This window comes from Sceloporus undulatus, chromosome 1, assembly GCF_019175285.1.
Source record: "Sceloporus undulatus isolate JIND9_A2432 ecotype Alabama chromosome 1, SceUnd_v1.1, whole genome shotgun sequence".
Taxonomy (NCBI): domain Eukaryota; kingdom Metazoa; phylum Chordata; class Lepidosauria; order Squamata; family Phrynosomatidae; genus Sceloporus; species Sceloporus undulatus.
Genome location: NC_056522.1, coordinates 277663710 through 277682896, shown reverse-complemented (window position 1 = coordinate 277682896; position 19187 = coordinate 277663710). Strand labels below are relative to the sequence as shown.

Below are 19187 nucleotides of genomic sequence, written 5' to 3'. Positions count from 1 at the left end.
AGTAAGAACTGAACAGAATAAAGAATTAGTCTTGTACATACCATGATTGCCCTAGCTTGAATATATATATATAATTTCAGATTTCATATGTATGGTTTAGCAAAAATGGATGTTTCAGGTATATTAGACAGTACAATGTCTTTAAAAAGAAATTTTGAGCATTTAGTCAAAATTTCAAATGTAATAAAGAAAACGCTTCCTTGTAATTGGTGAGGGTTTACCTAGTAGTCACTCCTTTCTGGATGGATTATTGCAATATACTAAACTTAGGCGGGGTACACACTACCAGAAAGAGGCGCTTCCCCGGCACCTCTCTTTGCTCTGCACGAGCGCCGCAGCAACCAAATTGCATGGCGCTGCTGCGGAGCAAAAAGGGAGTGCCCAGAAGCAGCTCCTTTTTGCGGTGACACTGCAATGTCGCAAAGCGCCACAGATGGCGCAGTGACGGCGCAGTTACACCGCCCTGTTTGGAGGCGGAGCAGCTGTGATGTCACCGTTAAGCCCCGTGTCTAGTGGGCGCGCCGCTGTTGCGGTGCCCTCATCATGTGTGACGGTTGCCAGGTGTGTGGGCACTCCGCCTACTAGGCAACCCTTGCACATGACAAGGGCGCCACAAAGGCCTGTCTGTTCCGGGCCTTATATTAGAAAAAAACTTTACAGTTGCCCCTCTGTGTGTGCAGAGTTCAGATCCACGACCCTTGCTTACTCAAGTCAAGCAAACGGAGAAGTTAAAATAGGGGGGACGCCCAAGGCGAGCACCCGCAGCCGCTCACAGGCACGTGCCCCCATTCAAACATATAATAATAAAAAATAATAAAGTTTTTATTTATATACTGTACCTTCCTCAGATCAGGGCGGTTTACATACATTACATGACACATACAGTACTTTAAAAACACACTATACAATATATAATAAAATAAAACCAGCAAAAAACCCCAATAGCCCGTCCTCATGGCCACGGAAGAGGAGGGAGGCCCACAAGATTTTATGCGGGGAATGCTAGCTGGAAAAAAAAGGTTTTCAAATCCTTTTTAAATTGGGCCAGGGAGGTAGTCGAGCGGAGCTCGGCGGGCAGCGTATTCCAAAGGGCCGGGGCGGCGATGGAAAATGTCCGCCTTGTGACGGAAGTAAGCCTAGCCCCCGGCACCTTCAGTAATAGCTGCCCGGATGTTCTGAGGGTGCGGGACGGAATATACGGGGAGAGGCGGTCCTTCAGGTAACCTGGACCCAAGCCATTTAGGGCTTTATAGGTAATCACCAACGCCTTATATTGGGCCTGGAAGCGAATAGGCAGACAGTGAAGATCTTTCAGCACCGGTGTTATATGGCTGGTCCTGGAAACACCAGTGACCAGCCTGGCTGCCATATTTTGCACCATCTGAAGCTTCCGGGTTTGGTATAAGGGTTGCCCCATGTAGAGTACGTTGCAGAAGTCCAGTCTCGAGGTTACCAGAGCATGTACAACAGTTTCAAGGTCCTTGAATATCTGCAAGTTTCTGTTTTCGCGGGGGAGCGGGTTCAGAACAGATTCCCCGTGAAAACGGAGTGCTGACTTTATTTGTTGACATGCACATACATTTAAACAACATTCCTACAACATGGAACTTAACTAACAGACAAGATGGCTTATTACAGCTAACGCTCATACTCCAAATTTGGAAATACAAATATCCACCATACACCATTCAATGGTCAGAATAGTCTACTACCTTAGTGACACACAAATATATATTCTTTAGGTGTCTACTACCAAATTAATTTATTTTTGGACACACAGTCAGCTTAAATGCCTAGTAATGCTCCTTCCTTTATGACTGCTTCCGCCTTTCTCCCCCTCCCACTTTCTGTTTATATTTTAAAATTCAAGTGAGACTGTAGTGAGACAGTCTATTGACATAAGTGGTTATTATTAGGATAACAGATAGTGTGCAGAACATTTCTGTGGTTGCACTCCATAGTAAGAAGTAACATGCATGGGCAGGGAAAAGATTAAACTGCTATTTGCTGCCCCAAAAAATAAAAACACCTTTTAAATCTAACCATCAGCAATTTGAATTGCAAATGAGAACTGCTAGAGCCTGCAGGGGTGCAACCTGGACAATCCAAAACATTATTTTTTTTGTAGAAAACAGCCTATCATATCAAATTATTTGTGCCTGAGCTGGCTGTGTTTGTACTGAATACATGGTAGACAAATATATTCAAAATGAGCCTATACACAAAATTTCCTCTGGATCCAAAGACTGTATAATGATTTTAAACAGCCTTACTCTAAAAATGATAAATTGCTCTCACCTGAACAAGAGCATAGAAGATTTTGAAGATCTGTTTTTGGATAAGGACAGATTGATCAGATGAATCAGGAAGGAGCTGAATAAAACGATCTTTCAGAACAGGCAAGAAATGTTGCATTGCTGCTATCAAAGGAGTGCGCTCCTCTGGTTTCTTATATCTTCAAAAGCAAATAACACCCAGCTTTATAAAGAACTTAAGACATGATGATTTAAAATAAACAGATCTGAGCAGATAGTGCAACTTCAAAGGAAGTAGTAGAGCAAAAAGCACTAAAGCAGCCACCATCTTTTTCTGGAGACAAACAACTAAGATTTTATTATTAAATTTGTATTTTAAAAAAGAGCTCTACTGCCCACAATGTTGACTTAGATCAACCCATGATACAAGCAATCTTAATTAGTAGGAGAAGAGAGACAAAGCAAGGGCAAGACACATTGGTTATGGATAGTGTAGACTGAAGTGAGGAACTGCACAGGAACCAGGGGCCAATTCCCTCACTCCCATCCTCTGACAGTGCTCCCAAATACCTGTTTTCATCTGACGTCTTCTCAAAATGTCAACTAGAAGTGACATTGCATCAACTTCCTGTTGCCATTTTGTGAGGGACTCAGATGAAAATAGAGATATTTGGGGATGTTGGGACATTTTGGAGGATTTCTGTATGTAGCTTACTTTTTTCTGCATTTTAGGCACTCTCCACGTTGCTTTAAGGCAAAGAATACTAAAAAACTATGTTGAAATTCTTAAATAGGGGAGTTTGGAAAGCTAACAGGAGCCCTAAGGCCACATATGGCACACAGGCCACATGTTGTCCACTTCTAGTATAGGAGAACTAGGATTCATGGGGAGTGGGGGGTGGGAGGAGATCCTAATGGCCTCCAAAATTATTATTTAATGATAGCCAAGAAATCAAGGAGAATAGTTAACTGGATGAGATAACTCAAGGAGAATAGATAACTCCGCAGAGCAGTCAGTAACTCAAAATCTTCAGAAGGTCCTTTTCACAATAGAATAAGCATAGTTAAAAGAACAGAAACCTATAATTAGACAAGTTACATTTTTAAAATTTAATCTGCATCCAATCCTTTCTTCAATAAATCCTACATAAAGCTTCAAGCTAGTTCCCAAACCCAGATATGCCTAGCTTCAGTAACAGAACTGTGTCATGCTTCAAGTTACTTTCTGTGCCATAGACAAACTAAACTGTTAAAATAACCTTACATGACACTTTATGTGGAATTTTAAACACAGTCACATCAGATTACAAAAAAATAAGGAAAAAGTAAAGGACTGATCACTGATGGAAAGGGATGTTTAGAGCGAGGCACTATTATAGTTTAATTACAAGGTAATTTCTGAAAGGACTCTAGAATGATAAAAAGGATTTTGATAGGAATAGCCTTTGCACTGATATGACTTTTAAAGAGGAAAAAAACTTCAGGGCAATTTAAAAAGCAGAAACATAAAACAGTGAAATTTTAGCAGCAATAAAATACCAATCTAATACAAATCAAAATAGCAGCAATAGGTTAAAAACTAAAATATGAGTCTATATCAATTAAAAGTGGCCTGAAACACCCAAGCCTTTAACAGTGGTAAAGGAGAAAAGCTAGAATATATTTGAGGAGGGGAATTCTATAAAGATGTGACCATCACAGAAAGAGCATTTATTTGTGTGTTTGCCAACCTAATTTATCTTATCAGGAGGCACAAGTCTCTGTGTCCAATAGTAAGAGTCTACTGCATAGCTTACAGAAAACCCACATTACTCTGATTTTAAAATATAGCTATGTAATCTCCAAGTAAAACAACTGTCATACATCCCCTGCTATGTTTCTTCAATAAAATTAGTAAAAGGCAGAGGAACTTACTCATAGTTCTTCACAAGTTGATAAAGACAGAGAAGGATTCCAAGCCAACAGGCGCTATTATCAGACTGAAGATAAAACCCAATTTTCTCTACAACTGCAGTCCAACGATTGGGATAATCATGCTTGATAATATGATGAATGCAAGTAGTAAGTTGTACTCTGGAACACAAGACACAGAACTGTTATACTATTTCATTAATTTTTGCAGGGATCTTTTTTTCAGAACACCTGAAGATTAATTAAAATGGGCAAGTGAAATAGAATTAAACAGTTTGAAATTTTGTGAACGCAAAGAAGCCAGCTCAAGTATGTTTACTTCTTCAGCTTAACAGAGTGACCATCTTTAGCTTTGCCTCCTAAAACACTGTAAATATATAATGATTGTATCTCTTTCCTTACCAATCGAGCTGTCTTTAGGACAGCCTAACAATATCAGTGTTAGCACTTCTCAGCTTAGTGTAACAAGGAATGGATTTTGAATGAATGAATGTTGTGACCACGAGTTGGACTGTACCTAATCAACTCAGGAGAATGAATAATGGCTTCTACAATATTTTCACGAATACAGTGTCTATCTTCTTCTGGTATTGAGTAAGGTGGGATGTCCCCTGGAGTAGTTTCCCGATCTGGCCAATACTGGGTTATCATATTCTTCAAGTAGATAACACCTGTCAAGGAAAAGCTCAATATTAATATGGCCCAAACCACTACATTAATATCATGTATTTACAGTAATCATGTGCATACCTACATATAACTCAGAAATATGTGCACATCTGTCAATTTCTTCTATGGAAGTTCTTCCACATTTATACAACAAAAGCAATGTTCAATAAAGATACCTGTTTTTCTACATTCTCTTTTTTTTATAAAGCTTGTGTTTTTAAAACAGTTTCATGAACTCTGTTTTAAAGATTTTACACAAAAAACACTGTAGGAAAAACAAAATGAGACACCTAAAGACTGAAGACTAGGCCAGGGCAATAATGTATCTCAGAAATTACCATTATCTCCACTATGACAGAGAGTCCATGTAATAATAGTAACCTGAAGTCTCCACTCAAATACAAAGCTCACTAGATACCACTCATTCTAAACCTATCCCACCACACAGAACTGTTTCATGGTAAAAATGGGACAGACACTATGCACACGAGTTCTTTGGGAGAAGGTGGCATATATCTGCGATTATCTGATCAAACCCTAAGATTCCAACACAGAACAATATTTTATTTTATGATGTCGCTGTGTCATATCTGGACACAAGGGGAATCCCTTACAAAGGGACTACAAGGTCCTGTCCTTGAGAATGTATTTCTCAGAATCACTAACAGCTTTTTCATTTGCACTACCTGAGGTTAGGCTGAAAGGGACTGAGATGCCACCACTGCTGAGAAAGAGAAAAAGCACCAATTTATTCAGAACTTTATTCTAATTCATTATTTTGAGTCATAGTTGTACTGAGCAGAATTTTTTTGCAATATATTTCAAGACGAAAGTGTTCCAGTTTATACAGCAATGTTGACTGGAGGATATATTCACTAAGCCTTTATAATATTATGGAAGTTACAGTATTTTAGCCCAGCTTCTATCACAGGGGAACCACAGATAAGTATATCTCCTGTACACTTCAGCTGGCAAAGTTTAAGGCCTAAATCTAATTGCTGGTTCCAGACACAGATGAGCAGAGAAGCAAAAATTAACCATCAAATGGTAAATCAACAATTATGTTGATATTTATTCAATGGCTCAACTCATAACCCATTTCTGGTGAAAAAATTTACAGGTATCTCTATTGCAGAACTCTAAAGAAGGATGAAATGGATTCTTGTATCTACATTATGAATCCACATGGAAACATACAGAGAACACAGAGCAACAAAAACAAAGAGAATTATGCATACAGAAATAAGTTATGTGATTGTCTACTATGCTTTGATAAAAAAAATTTTGGACAAGAGCTAAATCAATGGCGGGCAAAATGTGACCCCTAAAAAGTTATATTGCAACTCTTGGCATTCCTCTAATAGCTGTGCGGCTAGTAGGGCTTCAGGAAGCTGCAATCCAACAACAGCTGAAAGACTGAAATTTGCCCACTGCTAGCCTAAATCTAGTTGCTAGTTACAACTAAAGCATACACACTGAATCAATTCTGAGTGCTAGACTAAGATTCTGAACACTGTTCAGTGGATCTGCTGTAATTGAGATTAGCAGTTCCACCACACCAAATTCTGAGGTTTTTATTAGAAAGACATTATCTACAAAAAGTTTCTAATTTAGTTTTCATTCCTTATGTTTGGTCATCTAGACATATTTACTACATAGATACTATTTGTTCTTTCTCTCTCTCACTCTCTTTCTCACTCCCTCTGTATATAAAATATATCATAAGAAACTCAACACTTGCCTGCTTGTCTCACTGGTAAATCCAGTTGATCTGACATAGTGATTTGAAGAAGAGTTGAAACAAAGGTCACTGACTTGTGAGCCTGTAAAGCAACATGAACAAAACAGTCAGGTGAAAACATATGTAGAAGTCATTATAAATACAGTTTTTCAAATTTTAAAATGGTGTGTTTTTCAACTAAAGCTAGGATTGAAAGGTTGGGAGCTCTGATATAAGAGCTTGGAGGCCTCATGCATCCAGTGGTTCCTGGCAACTGATTTTTAGTCCACCCTACTTCTTTCTTCTAGTTTACTCTTACCTCCCTGGCACTTCCCATCTGCACCCCCTAAGATTTTTCCTTATCAGTACAGTAGTTGAAATGTCTACCACAGTTTACTCTTGCAATACTTATACGAAGGACATTTCACTCAAGACAGTGTCATCAGCAAAAGTCTTACTTTTATTGTCCCTGGACAATGAAGCAGACAAATATCTTTTTTCCCTTTTGGTCTAAGAATGTTCTCTCTAAGTACACCTGCTCAAAATCGTGAAACCCAGAGTTAGTTACCCTGTCACCACTTCACTGTAATCATAATCAGGATGCTCACTGAGATACGGGAACACAGTTTTTCCCAAACTATCAATGCAAGCTTCTGAAAATTCTAATCCACAATATTCACTATGTGAAGGAGACTGTGAGAAGTAATGCTGGCAGAGAACATAAGGACAATTAAATATATATATCAGTGAATCCAGTGCAAGGGACTGCAAAATGTGTGTTATTGCTCAGTACAGTGTGCCCTTGCCTTACATGGGGGATTCGTTCCGGACCCCTCCGCGTAAGGCAAATAGCATGTATGCTCAAGCACCATTGAAAATAATGGGGCTCGTGCAGGACATGCACCATTGCAACCCCGTTGGCATGGTTTTCAGCAGGCGCCTACACATGACGTAGGCACACTGTATGGGCTTCTCTGCTCTCTCCTGAAAAATTGAGTAACCTCATAGTTTGCCTCTATGAGCTCTTCTCCTATCTGAACTCCAGTGCTTAAGAACATAAGAACTATGATGGATGACACTAAAGGCCCATCTAATCCAACATGTTATTCACACAAAAGCCAGGCAATTGCCTATGGCAATCAACCAGTGGGAGACATCTTGCACTCCCCAGAAACAAAAGAACAAATATTTTCCTACTGTTGTTGTGTGCCTTCAAGTTGTTTCCAACTTATAGACACCCCTATCATGGGGTTTTCATGGCAAGATTTGTTCAAAGGAGGTTTGCCACTGCCTTTCAGAGTCTATGGCTTGCCTAAAGTCACCCAGCAGATTTCATGGCTGAGCTGGGACCATGGTCTCCAGTCTTTCTCTGATACTGGAGATTTAACTATCTATTCTGAAGTGAGACTTGAAGGCACACAACAATAGCTCTAGTGTACATTTTTTCATTTGTCCCACCATTCAGCTTCAGTGGGTGACAATGCAGCATTCTAGAAGTATAAAAGAGGGGAAAGCCTTCTTTCTCTTTTTTCCACACCGTGCTTAATCTTATATACCTCTGTCCCTTTTTACTTGCCTTTTCTAAGCTAAACAGTCTAACATATTTCAGCAACTATCCTGTGGATAGTTGCTCCAGTTCTTTTGTCATTTTGGCTGCCCTGTTCTACAATTTTTCAAGCGCCACAATATTATTTTTAGGTTTAGTGACTTGAACTGCAGTTACAATGCATAATTTACTGATAATTTTAAGTTCATTTGTCTGTGATTTGTCAATTCTTGAAGCGTCACCTTTGTCGCGACCTATCCTGACTCAGCTCCTCCTTCATGGAATCAAGAGTTCAGGTGTGGATTTATCCCCTATATCTTCAGCAGTGAAGACAGATCAAAAGAATTTAATTAGGCTCTCTGCAATTTGCTTATCTTCCTTCAGAACTCCCTTAGTGTCACAGATATCTAGTAGTCCAACCACCACCCTGGTTCACTTCCCAGTCCCAATGTATTTAAACAATTATTTAGGTTTTGTCTTGATGCCTTTAGCAATATGCTCCTCCTCCTCTTCCTTTTCTTCTGTAAGAGGGGTGAAAGTTACCTAATTGTCTGCTTTTCTTTTGCCAACTTTGAACTCTTTTCAATTCACCTTACTGAACAACTTTGGAAGTAAGTCTTTGTATTTCTAACAGATTCCTTCACATAGCCCATAAGCCATGCTAATGATCTCTTGGAGTTTGCACTTCCCTCTCTAATCTGTGATATGTCTCAGCTCATATAGAATTATATAATCACAGAGTTGAAAGAGATCACAAGGGCCATCCAGTCCAACCCCCTGCCATGCAGGAACTCACAATCAAAGCACCACGACAAATGGCCATCCAGCCTCTGTTTAAAGGTCTCCAAAGGAGACTTCACTACACTTGGGGGGAGTGTGTTCCACTGTCCGAACAGCTCTCACTGTCTGGACGTTCCTCCTAATGTTGAGGTGGAATCTCTTTTCCTGCAGCTTGCATCCATTGTTCCGGGTCCTGTTCTCTGAAGCAGCAGAAAGCAAGCTTGCTCCCTCCTTGATATGACATCCTTTCAAATATTTAAACAGTGTTATCATATTACTTCTTAAACTTTTCTTCTCCAGGCTAAGCCTACCCAGCTCTCCAAGTCTCTCATCGTAGACCATGGTTTTCAGACCCTTCACCATTTTGCTTACCCTCCTCTGGACACGCTCCAGCTTGTCAACATCCTTTTTGAACTGTGGCACCCAGAACTGGACACAGTATTCCAGGTGATGCCTGACCAAGGCAGAATAGAGTGGCACCATTACTTCTCTTGATCTAAGCACTATAGTTCTATTGATGCAGCCTAGAATCATATTGGCCTTTTTAGATGCCGCATCAGACTGCTGACTCATGTTCAACTTGTGGTCTACTAGGACTCCTAGATCCCTATCACACATAGTCCCCATAAGCCAAGTGTCCCCCATTCTATATCTATGCATTTCATTTATTAATTTTGGCCCAGCTTTCTAATCTACGTATTAAGATCATTTTGAATTTTGACCTTCTCTTCTGGGGTACTAGCTACTCCTCCAAATGTGGTGTTATGTGCAAATTTGTTAAGCATGCCCGCTATTCTTTCATCCAAGTCATTGATAAAGATGTTGAATATAATTATTCAAGATACCAAAAAGCCGTTGTGGAAGAACAGGAGATGAATCAAAACAAATGCATAACCTTTTTCAGACAATTGTTTTTACTTGTACATTGCCCTGAGTTTCCACAATACACAACAGTGTATGAATATTTAATAAATAAATAAATAAACCCTTCCTCTCTGGACCCTGTTACAAAGTTGGCACCACAGGAGTTCTTCTTGTCTATACTGAATTAGTTTTTGGAATAGCTGAGTTGCAGCCTGTCTATCCCTTTCCACTTCACAAACACAGATGTTTTCTTTCCCCTCCTCCTCTTTTCTTCCTGGTTTTACAGGTCTGTGCCTTTGATTAGAAGTTTATGTCTGAGAAGCAGAATACCTCACTCTGACATGTAATTAATAAAAATAGCATCTTAATGAGTAACACATTTATACGGCATATGCTTTCCCAAACTACAATCCAGATACACGTTTGGACTGGAAATGCAAACTTTAAATGGTGAGATAAGAAATTAAAGAGAGAAAGATGAGACAGTGACAATTACATTATCAACAATGGCCACCAACAAAGTAACTATTGACAATAATACCAACAACCTGTAATTGGTAGCTAATTAACAACTCTAGCATAACAAAAGTTTACTGTGATTCAAACTACAAGTGGTACACAAACTGATGAAGAATTAATCTGACTTGGGTATAACTGGCCATGATATATGAAAGACGATGGTTGTTGTCCAATACACTGCTTTGTACAGTATGGAAAAATATAAAATATTCTATAAGCATCTTTCTTTTATCCAAATACATATCTAGTTTAGAGTGTGTGTGCTTTAATACTAACTAACATGGAACATTCAGAAAAAAACCAACATCTTTTGGGGAGTCTAAGAATTCATTTTCAGATGCCCCAACTGAATATCAAGTTAAATGGCTAAAGAGTGGCAGTCCATACTTCATTATTAACTGTCTATTATCCTCTCTGTTGTAAGCTGCCCGGATTCCCAGTGACTGGGCGGCATATAAATAAATCCTATTATTATTATTATTATTATTATTATTACCCAAACTATTTTGTTATTGTTGTGTGCCTTCAAATCCTTTGGCAACCCAATCACGGGGTTTTCATGGCAAGATTTGTTTGCCTTTGCCTCCCTCTGAGTGTGTGACTGCCTTTCACCCAGCGGGTTTCCATGGCCGAGCAGATATTTGAATTCTGGACTCCTGAATGTAGTCCAATGCTGAAACCATTATACCACACTGCTCCTCCATTATATCTAACGTTTAGTTGCTCTCCAAAAATGAGTGTATTAGCCATCTTGAAACAAGATAACAATCTAGTGCTGCAAAGGGCAAAATCTAGCCCCAATATCCCCAGGGCCCTCATATCCCGCAAAAAAATTATTTAGAATATTTATTTATTTAAGTTGTTTGCTTGTTTCATTTAGATTATTATAACCTGCCTTTCAGCCAAAGGCTTCAAGAGTAGCTTACAAATTTGCTAAAAAGGTCTAAGAGTCTGAAATCTCCAGGGGGTATAACTGGCCATTTTTCCCTATTTCCTCCTGCTGCTTGTTTGAAGAACATATCGGCATAAATCAGACGAAAGAATTCTGAAAGTGTGGTAGAATGGGCAGCTGTGCTCAAAATTTGGATGGGAGGATTAGCGTCATGTGGATAAAAATGGAGATGTGATCCTTTGGAGTCCCAATTCAGTTATCTAAGCCTTGGATGCTGCCTGCTCCTGAGCTACTGGATACAACACCAAAATACAATTGGTGCCTTGTCAAATGGATCTGTCATCTTTAAATTAGCTGACATACTGGTAATAGTTTGGAAGCAATTGTAACCTGGACTCTACAAACTAGAGGATGAAGCTACTTAGCTTCAGATCTGTAACTTTTCAATTCTTGATAGCAAGATGACTGTGCCTATGGGGGAATGTGTTTTATCTACTTTAGCATCTCTGTCCTATAATAGCTTTATATACTTAGTTTATAACCTAAAATTCATCCCTCAATCGGCTGAAGTAAGGACTACAACAATTCTCTGTCCTTATCCTCCTGCCGTTTTCCAATTAGTGCTACCTATAGATACAAATAATGGCTGCATTTTTGAAAGGCAGCGCAAATAAATTATTGGTGTGTCCTACCTTCTTTTCCGAAGCCTAAGACTTCAAAACCAAACCTCACAAAACCTCTTTATCTTTTTGTTTAAGATGTTTGCAAGCTACAGACTTCCGTTCTAGCAACATAATACTCCCTTACCCCCCCCCCCCGTTCAATTTCATTTTGTGGGTGCAGGCTTTTTGTTTTGACTTAACATTTAGAATCAGGTGGAGAAACTACAACCCCATGTAGGGCATGCATACTATGTTTTAACCTCCCTGGGCCATTGACTTTTGTGTTATTTCCTGCTGGAAGAAAGGCCTCTCCTGGGGCTAAAATGGCCCAGTTAGAAAGAAAGTGCCAAAATTGCCCCATGTCCCTAGAGCCATGGTGGCAAACCTGTGGCACATTTGCCGTCTCTGTCACATGAACCTGTCCTTGAGGGCACGCTTGGCCCAGCTCCTTGTCACGGCTTGGTTTGCCTCGAAAGAAACAGGCTACGGAAAAGAGGGGCAGGAGGCACGTACAGTCAGCCCGGCTCCTTGCCGCAGCCTGGTTCTCCAGTGGAAAACCGAACCACGACAAGAAAGGGCAGCACGCAGCCCTTCTGGATTGAAGTTTTGGTTCTTCCAGCCGGAAGGTCTGCACCTTCCATGCCATGGGATTCTAGGAACTGTAGTTTTGTGAAGTGTAAAGAGCCCATCAGGGAGTTGCTATTGCTAGCCTGAGGCTGAGAGAGTGTGCCTTGGTGCCCCCAGAAATCCAAAGTCCCACCCCCCTGGAAGGTGTCTCCCCCCTGGCACCAGGTGACACCCAGTGTGCCAACGCCACCGAGATTGAACACTCAGTCTCTAAGAAGTTTGCCATCACTGCCCTAGAGGGTATTGGGGGCAAAAATTCAAATGGAGACCTCCAAGTCCTCAGGAGCCAATGTGATCCCCTAATACTGACAGTTACCCACCCTTGATCTCTATCTATCTATCTATCTATCTATCTATCTATCTATCTATCACTGTTCTCATATTTTTAGTTGGACCTTTGAAAGTTTAATTATTGAAGTCTGCTCTCCAGATTTTCAATTTAATAGACACACATGGCTATCTGCATTTTTGCAGACATATATAGCTCTGCAAAATCTATCGTGTCATCAAAAATGCTTTTCTAAAATTGAATAATTGTTCCATCACAGCTGTTAAGATTCCCACTCATTCTCTTTGCATGTATGGAGATGCTAAGACAACTCACAGTAAAATATTTCCCCATTTCTTAAAGACAAAGCTGAGTCATCTTAGAAGGTTATAACAAATTCAAGTTGTTTGCATGTATAATACTACTCATGGTGATTCACTTTTAATTCCCTGCCAGTAAAAGTGGCCTAGAGACTACAAGCATGACATAAAAAGAATGCTATTCAAAAAGAACTACGTGATCGCAGAACAATCTCATGTTGGTTCAAATGCTACTTTAAAATGTATGATATTATAAATTTGGCAACTTTCAGTCTTAAGGAAATACACTCAGCCCTCAACTTTTAGGGGTTACGGGCACAGGATCCTGGCAAAAGTACATGCTACAGATTACAAATCTCCTTCAGTGTTGCTGTCCTCCTTGAGAACGAAGAGAAGGACAATGACACTAAAGGAGACTTTGGCAGCTGCCAGGGAAGGGCCAGGCTCTTGGCAGTAGCAGCTCCTCCTTCTCCTCTCCATCTCATTCCCTGCCAAGAGTTCTGGTCGGTTACTCCCTTTGCCACTTTGGCAACATGAAACCTCCACCTCAGTTCAAGGGCACCTCTGCCAGCCTCTGTCACCTGCCCCAGTCTCTAAGTCTTCCTCCTGCCATCTCTTTGCACAACGACACTATTATTATTATTATACTTTATTTATATCGTGCTGTAGAGTTACAGTGCTGTACATACAAACAATAAAATCGATAAAAATAAAACCAGCCAATGGCGCAATTCTACAAAATACATATAAAACAATAGATAATAATACAAGATAGAATTAGATAAAAATAAGCAGGCAACAAATTTAAAAAACATCAGAAATCAAATATCAAATCAAATATCTGATAACAATAGGATAAACAATCCCACAAAGCCTGGGAATACTTCCCTGAACAGTTTTGAAACTGGTTAAAGAAGTGATGAGCCATGTTAGTGAGGGAAGAAGGTTCCAGGAGTGACGGGCAGCAAGTGAGAAGGGATGAATCCGGGATGGAGCAGTGGAAATCCTACGCTGGGACAGTAGACCTTGACTACCAGAACTGAGAGGTACGAGTGGGAATGTGAGGAGAAAGAAGTTCAGATAAATAAGGAGGGGCCAGCTCATGCAAGGCTTTAAAAGTCAACAGCAGAGGCTTATACTGAATACGGAAGGGGAGCCAGTGATGATAATAGAGGAGAAACATGGTCAAACGGCGAGTGGATGAAATGATGTGTACAGCTGAATGCTGGACAGAAACTAAAGGACAGAGGTGAGAGAGAGGAAGCCCTGCCAGAAGGAGGTTACAATAATCTAGTCGTGAGATGACCAGAGCATGGACCAGAGTCTTGGCAGTAGAGGCCGAAAGAAATAGATGGATTTTAGCAATATTGTAGAGAAAGAATCTACAAGCCTTGGTTGTGACCTGGATCTGGGAGATACACGACAGAGAAGAATAAAAAATGAAACCAAGACGGCGGGCTTCCTAGACCGGTCGAATAGACATGAAATGAGGTTTTGTGGCGGGTTTTGCTTCAGAAGCAGCTGCAACATTTGCCTCTCTACTATCCAGGTGGCAAGGAAGAGGCGGAGGGAGGAAGGCTTGTACACTAGCAGTGGAGGCAGAGTGGCCTGTGAGCAAGGCAAAAAATGGGTTAGGGCAGGAAAGGAGATGGGGAGGAGAGCAAGGATAAGCAAACACTGGCAGCCCAGTGTCTCACAGATCTAGAGCCTTTTCTAGAACCAGATCTAGCTCTGCAGGCAGCAGTGGCTTCTGAACATTGAGAGACAAAACACGTGAGTGTGGTGTCTCGTTATCAGTGTTGTGTAATGTAATTGAGTAATTAACATATTACATAATATTATGTTTTGCTTTTGAAAAGTAATATAACATGCTACTTTTTTGTAGTCAGTAATAATACTGCCGTTACTTTCCCCCCTGAGCAGTGCCTTACTTATTACAGTTGGCCCTCTACTTACACAGATTCAGCATTCGTGGACTTGATTATTTGCTGCTTATTTCATTTTATGATCTATTTCCAGTAGATGTAGAGCTGCAGTGGCCATTTTTAATAAGGGCACAATGCACAAGCTTTTTTGCAGCGAATGTGGCAGCCATTTTTATGTCGGCCAATAATAATTTGTGCAAAGCCAACTCCCAGCACAGTCTGGGTAAATATCACCTAGCTACAGCCAAAAATAATGTACACCGCAGAGTATAAAAATAAACCCTCCAGCTGTTGGTACTGGCAGTATACTTACCACTTTTCATACTTAAAAGAAACAATCATAGACAGTTGATTCATCCAAAGTTCCTAGAGGCTTTTATTTTCAGTTTGTTTATACACACACAATATAATACAGCATGCCTATATGTACACACCTCTGACTTATAATCAACTTCAAAGTCTGCTTCACATCTCCAAACCTAGGCCACACGCACACACAGCAATCAAACACACCTGCTGCTTCAGCCATAACACTCAACCAACTGAACGTTCCAACTGTCCCGTCAATCAAAATATTTTTCTGTCAATCAAAATATTTTTTAAAAAATACATATTATACCAAAATTTTAATAGGGGCAAGATCCTTTTAAAAGTTGCCATCACAGTCTCTCTGCAGAGAAGTTTATATATTATGCACTTATTAAAAATGGCCTCCACTTCTGCCAGAAGTAAGTCATAGAATCATGCTGGAACATCTAAAGATTCCTAGAGATTCCTCAGATAAAAAAACGAATTCAACTGGTTCAAAATGCAGCAGCCAGATTGGTCACCGGAACATCTAGGTTTGACCATATAACATCAATACTGAAATCTCTTCACTGGCTGCCAATTAGCTTCCAGGTGCAATACAAGGTGTTGGTTATTACCTTTAAAGCCCTACATTGTTCAGGCCCGAGTTACTTGCAAGAGCGCTTCTCCCTACATAATCTCCGCCCCGCACTCTCAGAACATCTGGGAAGTTCTTACTAGAATATTATAATACCAAGTTAATGATAACTTCATATAAGGCATTCACTGCCGCAGCCCCAAGATTATGGCATGACCTACCAGAAGAGATCCGTCTCATTATTACCTTAGAGGCCTTTAAGAAGGCACTCAAAACGGATCTCTTCCGGCAGGCTTATCCACTGAATTCCGTATAAAAAGGTTATGATGACTGCTCTTCCTTGACTGATTGTTGGCTAATGGACGAATTGTAATTTTTAGAGAATAGGAATTCTTGGTAAATTCAGTGTTAGTATTTTATTGTTGTATTGATTATAAATTGTACTAAGTGTCTTTTAAGGTTGTAATCCTGCCTCAATCTGTGGGAGAGGCGGGAGGTATAAATAAACTATATTATTATTGTTGTTGTTGTTGTGTCTTTACTTTCCAGGCTGCTTGGAAGCAAAGAGCACCTACCCTTTTGGGGGGTCCTCCAGCGGTGAGGGAGGAGAGGGAGGCTTTCAAACAGCTCCAAGAGTAAAGAGAGTCCCTAGTATATGCAAAGCCTTTCTCCATTACTCCCACCCTGCCCTCTGATCCACGTAGTCCTTGAAAAACCTACTTTACAGAGATGACAGCAGGCAAGCTGGGGGCAAGTTTTCTGCCCACAGAAAATTAGGATTGCCTAATTGCAAACTGGAGAGAGTTTCAGCACGTTTCATGGTAGGGTAGAAGAGGAAATTTCAGCAGACATTGCTTGTCTTGCAACCAGGGAACAAGCAACACCTGCTGGCAATGACAATCTGGCTGCTTTAATAAAGAAGGAATATTTAACAAAAAATGTTACCTTGTAATATATTACATTTTGGGGTAAGAAATAAGTAATATACCTATATTGCCCTTTTTTTTACAAGTAATATGTACTACAGTGTGGCCACACCATATGCGGCTTTCAGCTTACACCAAAAGACATGCACCAGAAGAGGCAATGGCACACGCACTGTGGGCACAAGCCCCATTGTTTTCAATAGGGCTCTAGGATATGCGGTATTTCCTTTATGCGGGGGTGGGAGGGTTTCAGAACAGATCCCAGTATAAGGGTGTACTGTATGTCAATTAATATTTTATAACACTGCTCATTACTAGCCAGTAAACTTGTGAATTTTTTAAAATATTCTTTATTGAATTTTTTTCCAATTGTACATCAATATTTATATTTAGATTCCATACAAAAATCATCATAACATTAAATCTTGCAAAACATCAGCTAATTTCTTACATTATTACCAAAACAAGGTAATACAATAATTCTCTGCTAATTGGTTCCCTCTTATTGTGCAATCAATTCCTTACCCAATTCTCAAGAATCTAAAAAAAAAAAAAAGCTTATAACAAATTATTGAATTTCTGCTAAACTTGTGAATAACTGAATTCATGGAGATTAAACCCACAAAGGTTGTGCACCAAGAGTTTCTTTTTCAATGAAACATCAGGTTTTGTTTCCTGTTCCTATCAATCTATCTAAACATATCCATTCAAGAGAAATGTTAAAAATTATGTGTAAACTTAAGGACCGATTTTTTTAAAAAAATATTATTATTAAACAAAATAGGTTTTTTAAAAATTTAGATCAGATTTTTTTAAAAACCAAAGTCAATTTCAACATTTTCCTAGTTTAATAAGGGCCTAGGTCAAAGATAGTGAATACTATGTAAGCAACTTCTTGTTATGTTTGGTGAATGCTTGCAATGGTTTATATAAGCTAAGACAGACTGAAAGAACAGAATTTGTGGAGAAGTAGATCTAAGAGAAGATGTATGAATATCAATACAATACAAGGAATCAATCCCATTTGTGATAAATGGAAAGTAAATAATTGCTTAGTTTGTACCTAACAAAGTAGTTGCTTAGTTTGTACCTAACAAATAATGAAATCTAAATTTCTGAATATGTTTTGAAGTTAGATAATACTGTGAGTCCCATATTGGGAAAAGGTGGGACATAAATAAAATGACAGTGATGTAGTTCAACAAAAATAATGGATTAGATAGAATTTTTCTCACTAGTGATTTAAATAGTTAAACATTCACTCTCTGAGGTAAGTGATTTAAATCAAACCCTGCTGTGCTTTGGTCTTCACTGCAATGTAGTTCTCTTTGATGGCACTCTTTTATTAACTTGCAAGACTTGTAACAAGACCCGAGGTGACAAGACAAAAGACAAAAATAATCATGTATCCAATTCAAGTAGAAAGATAATTTAATTTATCAAATGCATCTGAGGAAGTAGATTGAAATCTATGAAAGCTCATGCTGTCAATTTCTTTCAGTTAGTCTCAAAGGTGCTACAAGATCTCTCTACGTACATATTTATCAGTGTACGTATATAATAATATTATTTATGTCAGTGTATAGGTATAATGGGTTCTCAGTTATATTAAAGATAGCATTTGCATTAGCAATAACATTTGATATTTCTGACAGTCTGCTGCTATTCTTGCTTTAAAGATATTATAGTATCATAATCTTGGTCATGAACACTTGAAGTTCCATTCTAAAAGAGGAACAAGGACAGAAATGGAAAGTAGACTATTCCCCTGAATCTCCACAAATATTTCTATTCACATCTTCAGTATACTTTTCTTGTAACTAAATATACTAAACCTTAAAGGTACCAGATCTAATCTTAGAAGCAAAGACATGTCAGCCCTGATTCATATTTGGATGGGAGACTGGCAATGAATACAAGGTGCTGTATGATACATTTCAGAGGAAGGAACTGGCAAAACCAACTGAGTATTCTTTGCCTAAGAAAACCCAATGAAATTCATGGGGTGGCTATAAGTTGACAGGCAACCTGAAGCACACACACCATGTTGCTGTAATTATGAATCCAGTAGAATTTTCCAATTTTTCACTACTGCATCTCTCAGTTAAAGTTCTCCTTTGTTCATCTGCCTCACTTTCTGCCCTCTTTTTGTAGGTAGAGGAATATCCTTCTCTTCAAGCAAGCTGTTGGCTGTTAACTGGTTGTGCTAGAAGTGTCTTTTAATGGGGTTGCACTCTACTTTTGCTTTCTTTACCTTGGCCCAAAACAGATGGGCCAAATAAAGACACTTCTGGCCAGTTCAGGGGCATGGCATTTACATGACACACACCTCCAAAGTGGCTGGAAGCTGCAGAGGTTGCACCGTGGCAGCAAGAGTTGGCCTAAAAAGGAGTGGATTAAATACACTCTGGCAGCAG

General features: G+C 39.4%; 1 protein-coding gene across 1 annotated transcript in view; it reads right to left on the bottom strand.

Moving 5' to 3' along the window:
* Positions 1-19187, bottom strand: part of IPO7 (importin 7) — a 71504-nt gene that overhangs the window by 35323 nt on the left and 16994 nt on the right. The window contains exons 2-5 of the mRNA XM_042445233.1: positions 6577-6658; positions 4684-4837; positions 4170-4328; positions 2299-2455 (exon numbers count right to left, since the gene is read on the bottom strand). Coding sequence (XP_042301167.1) covers positions 2299-2455; positions 4170-4328; positions 4684-4837; positions 6577-6658 — 552 coding nt within the window. The remainder of the gene's footprint in view (positions 1-2298; positions 2456-4169; positions 4329-4683; positions 4838-6576; positions 6659-19187) is intronic.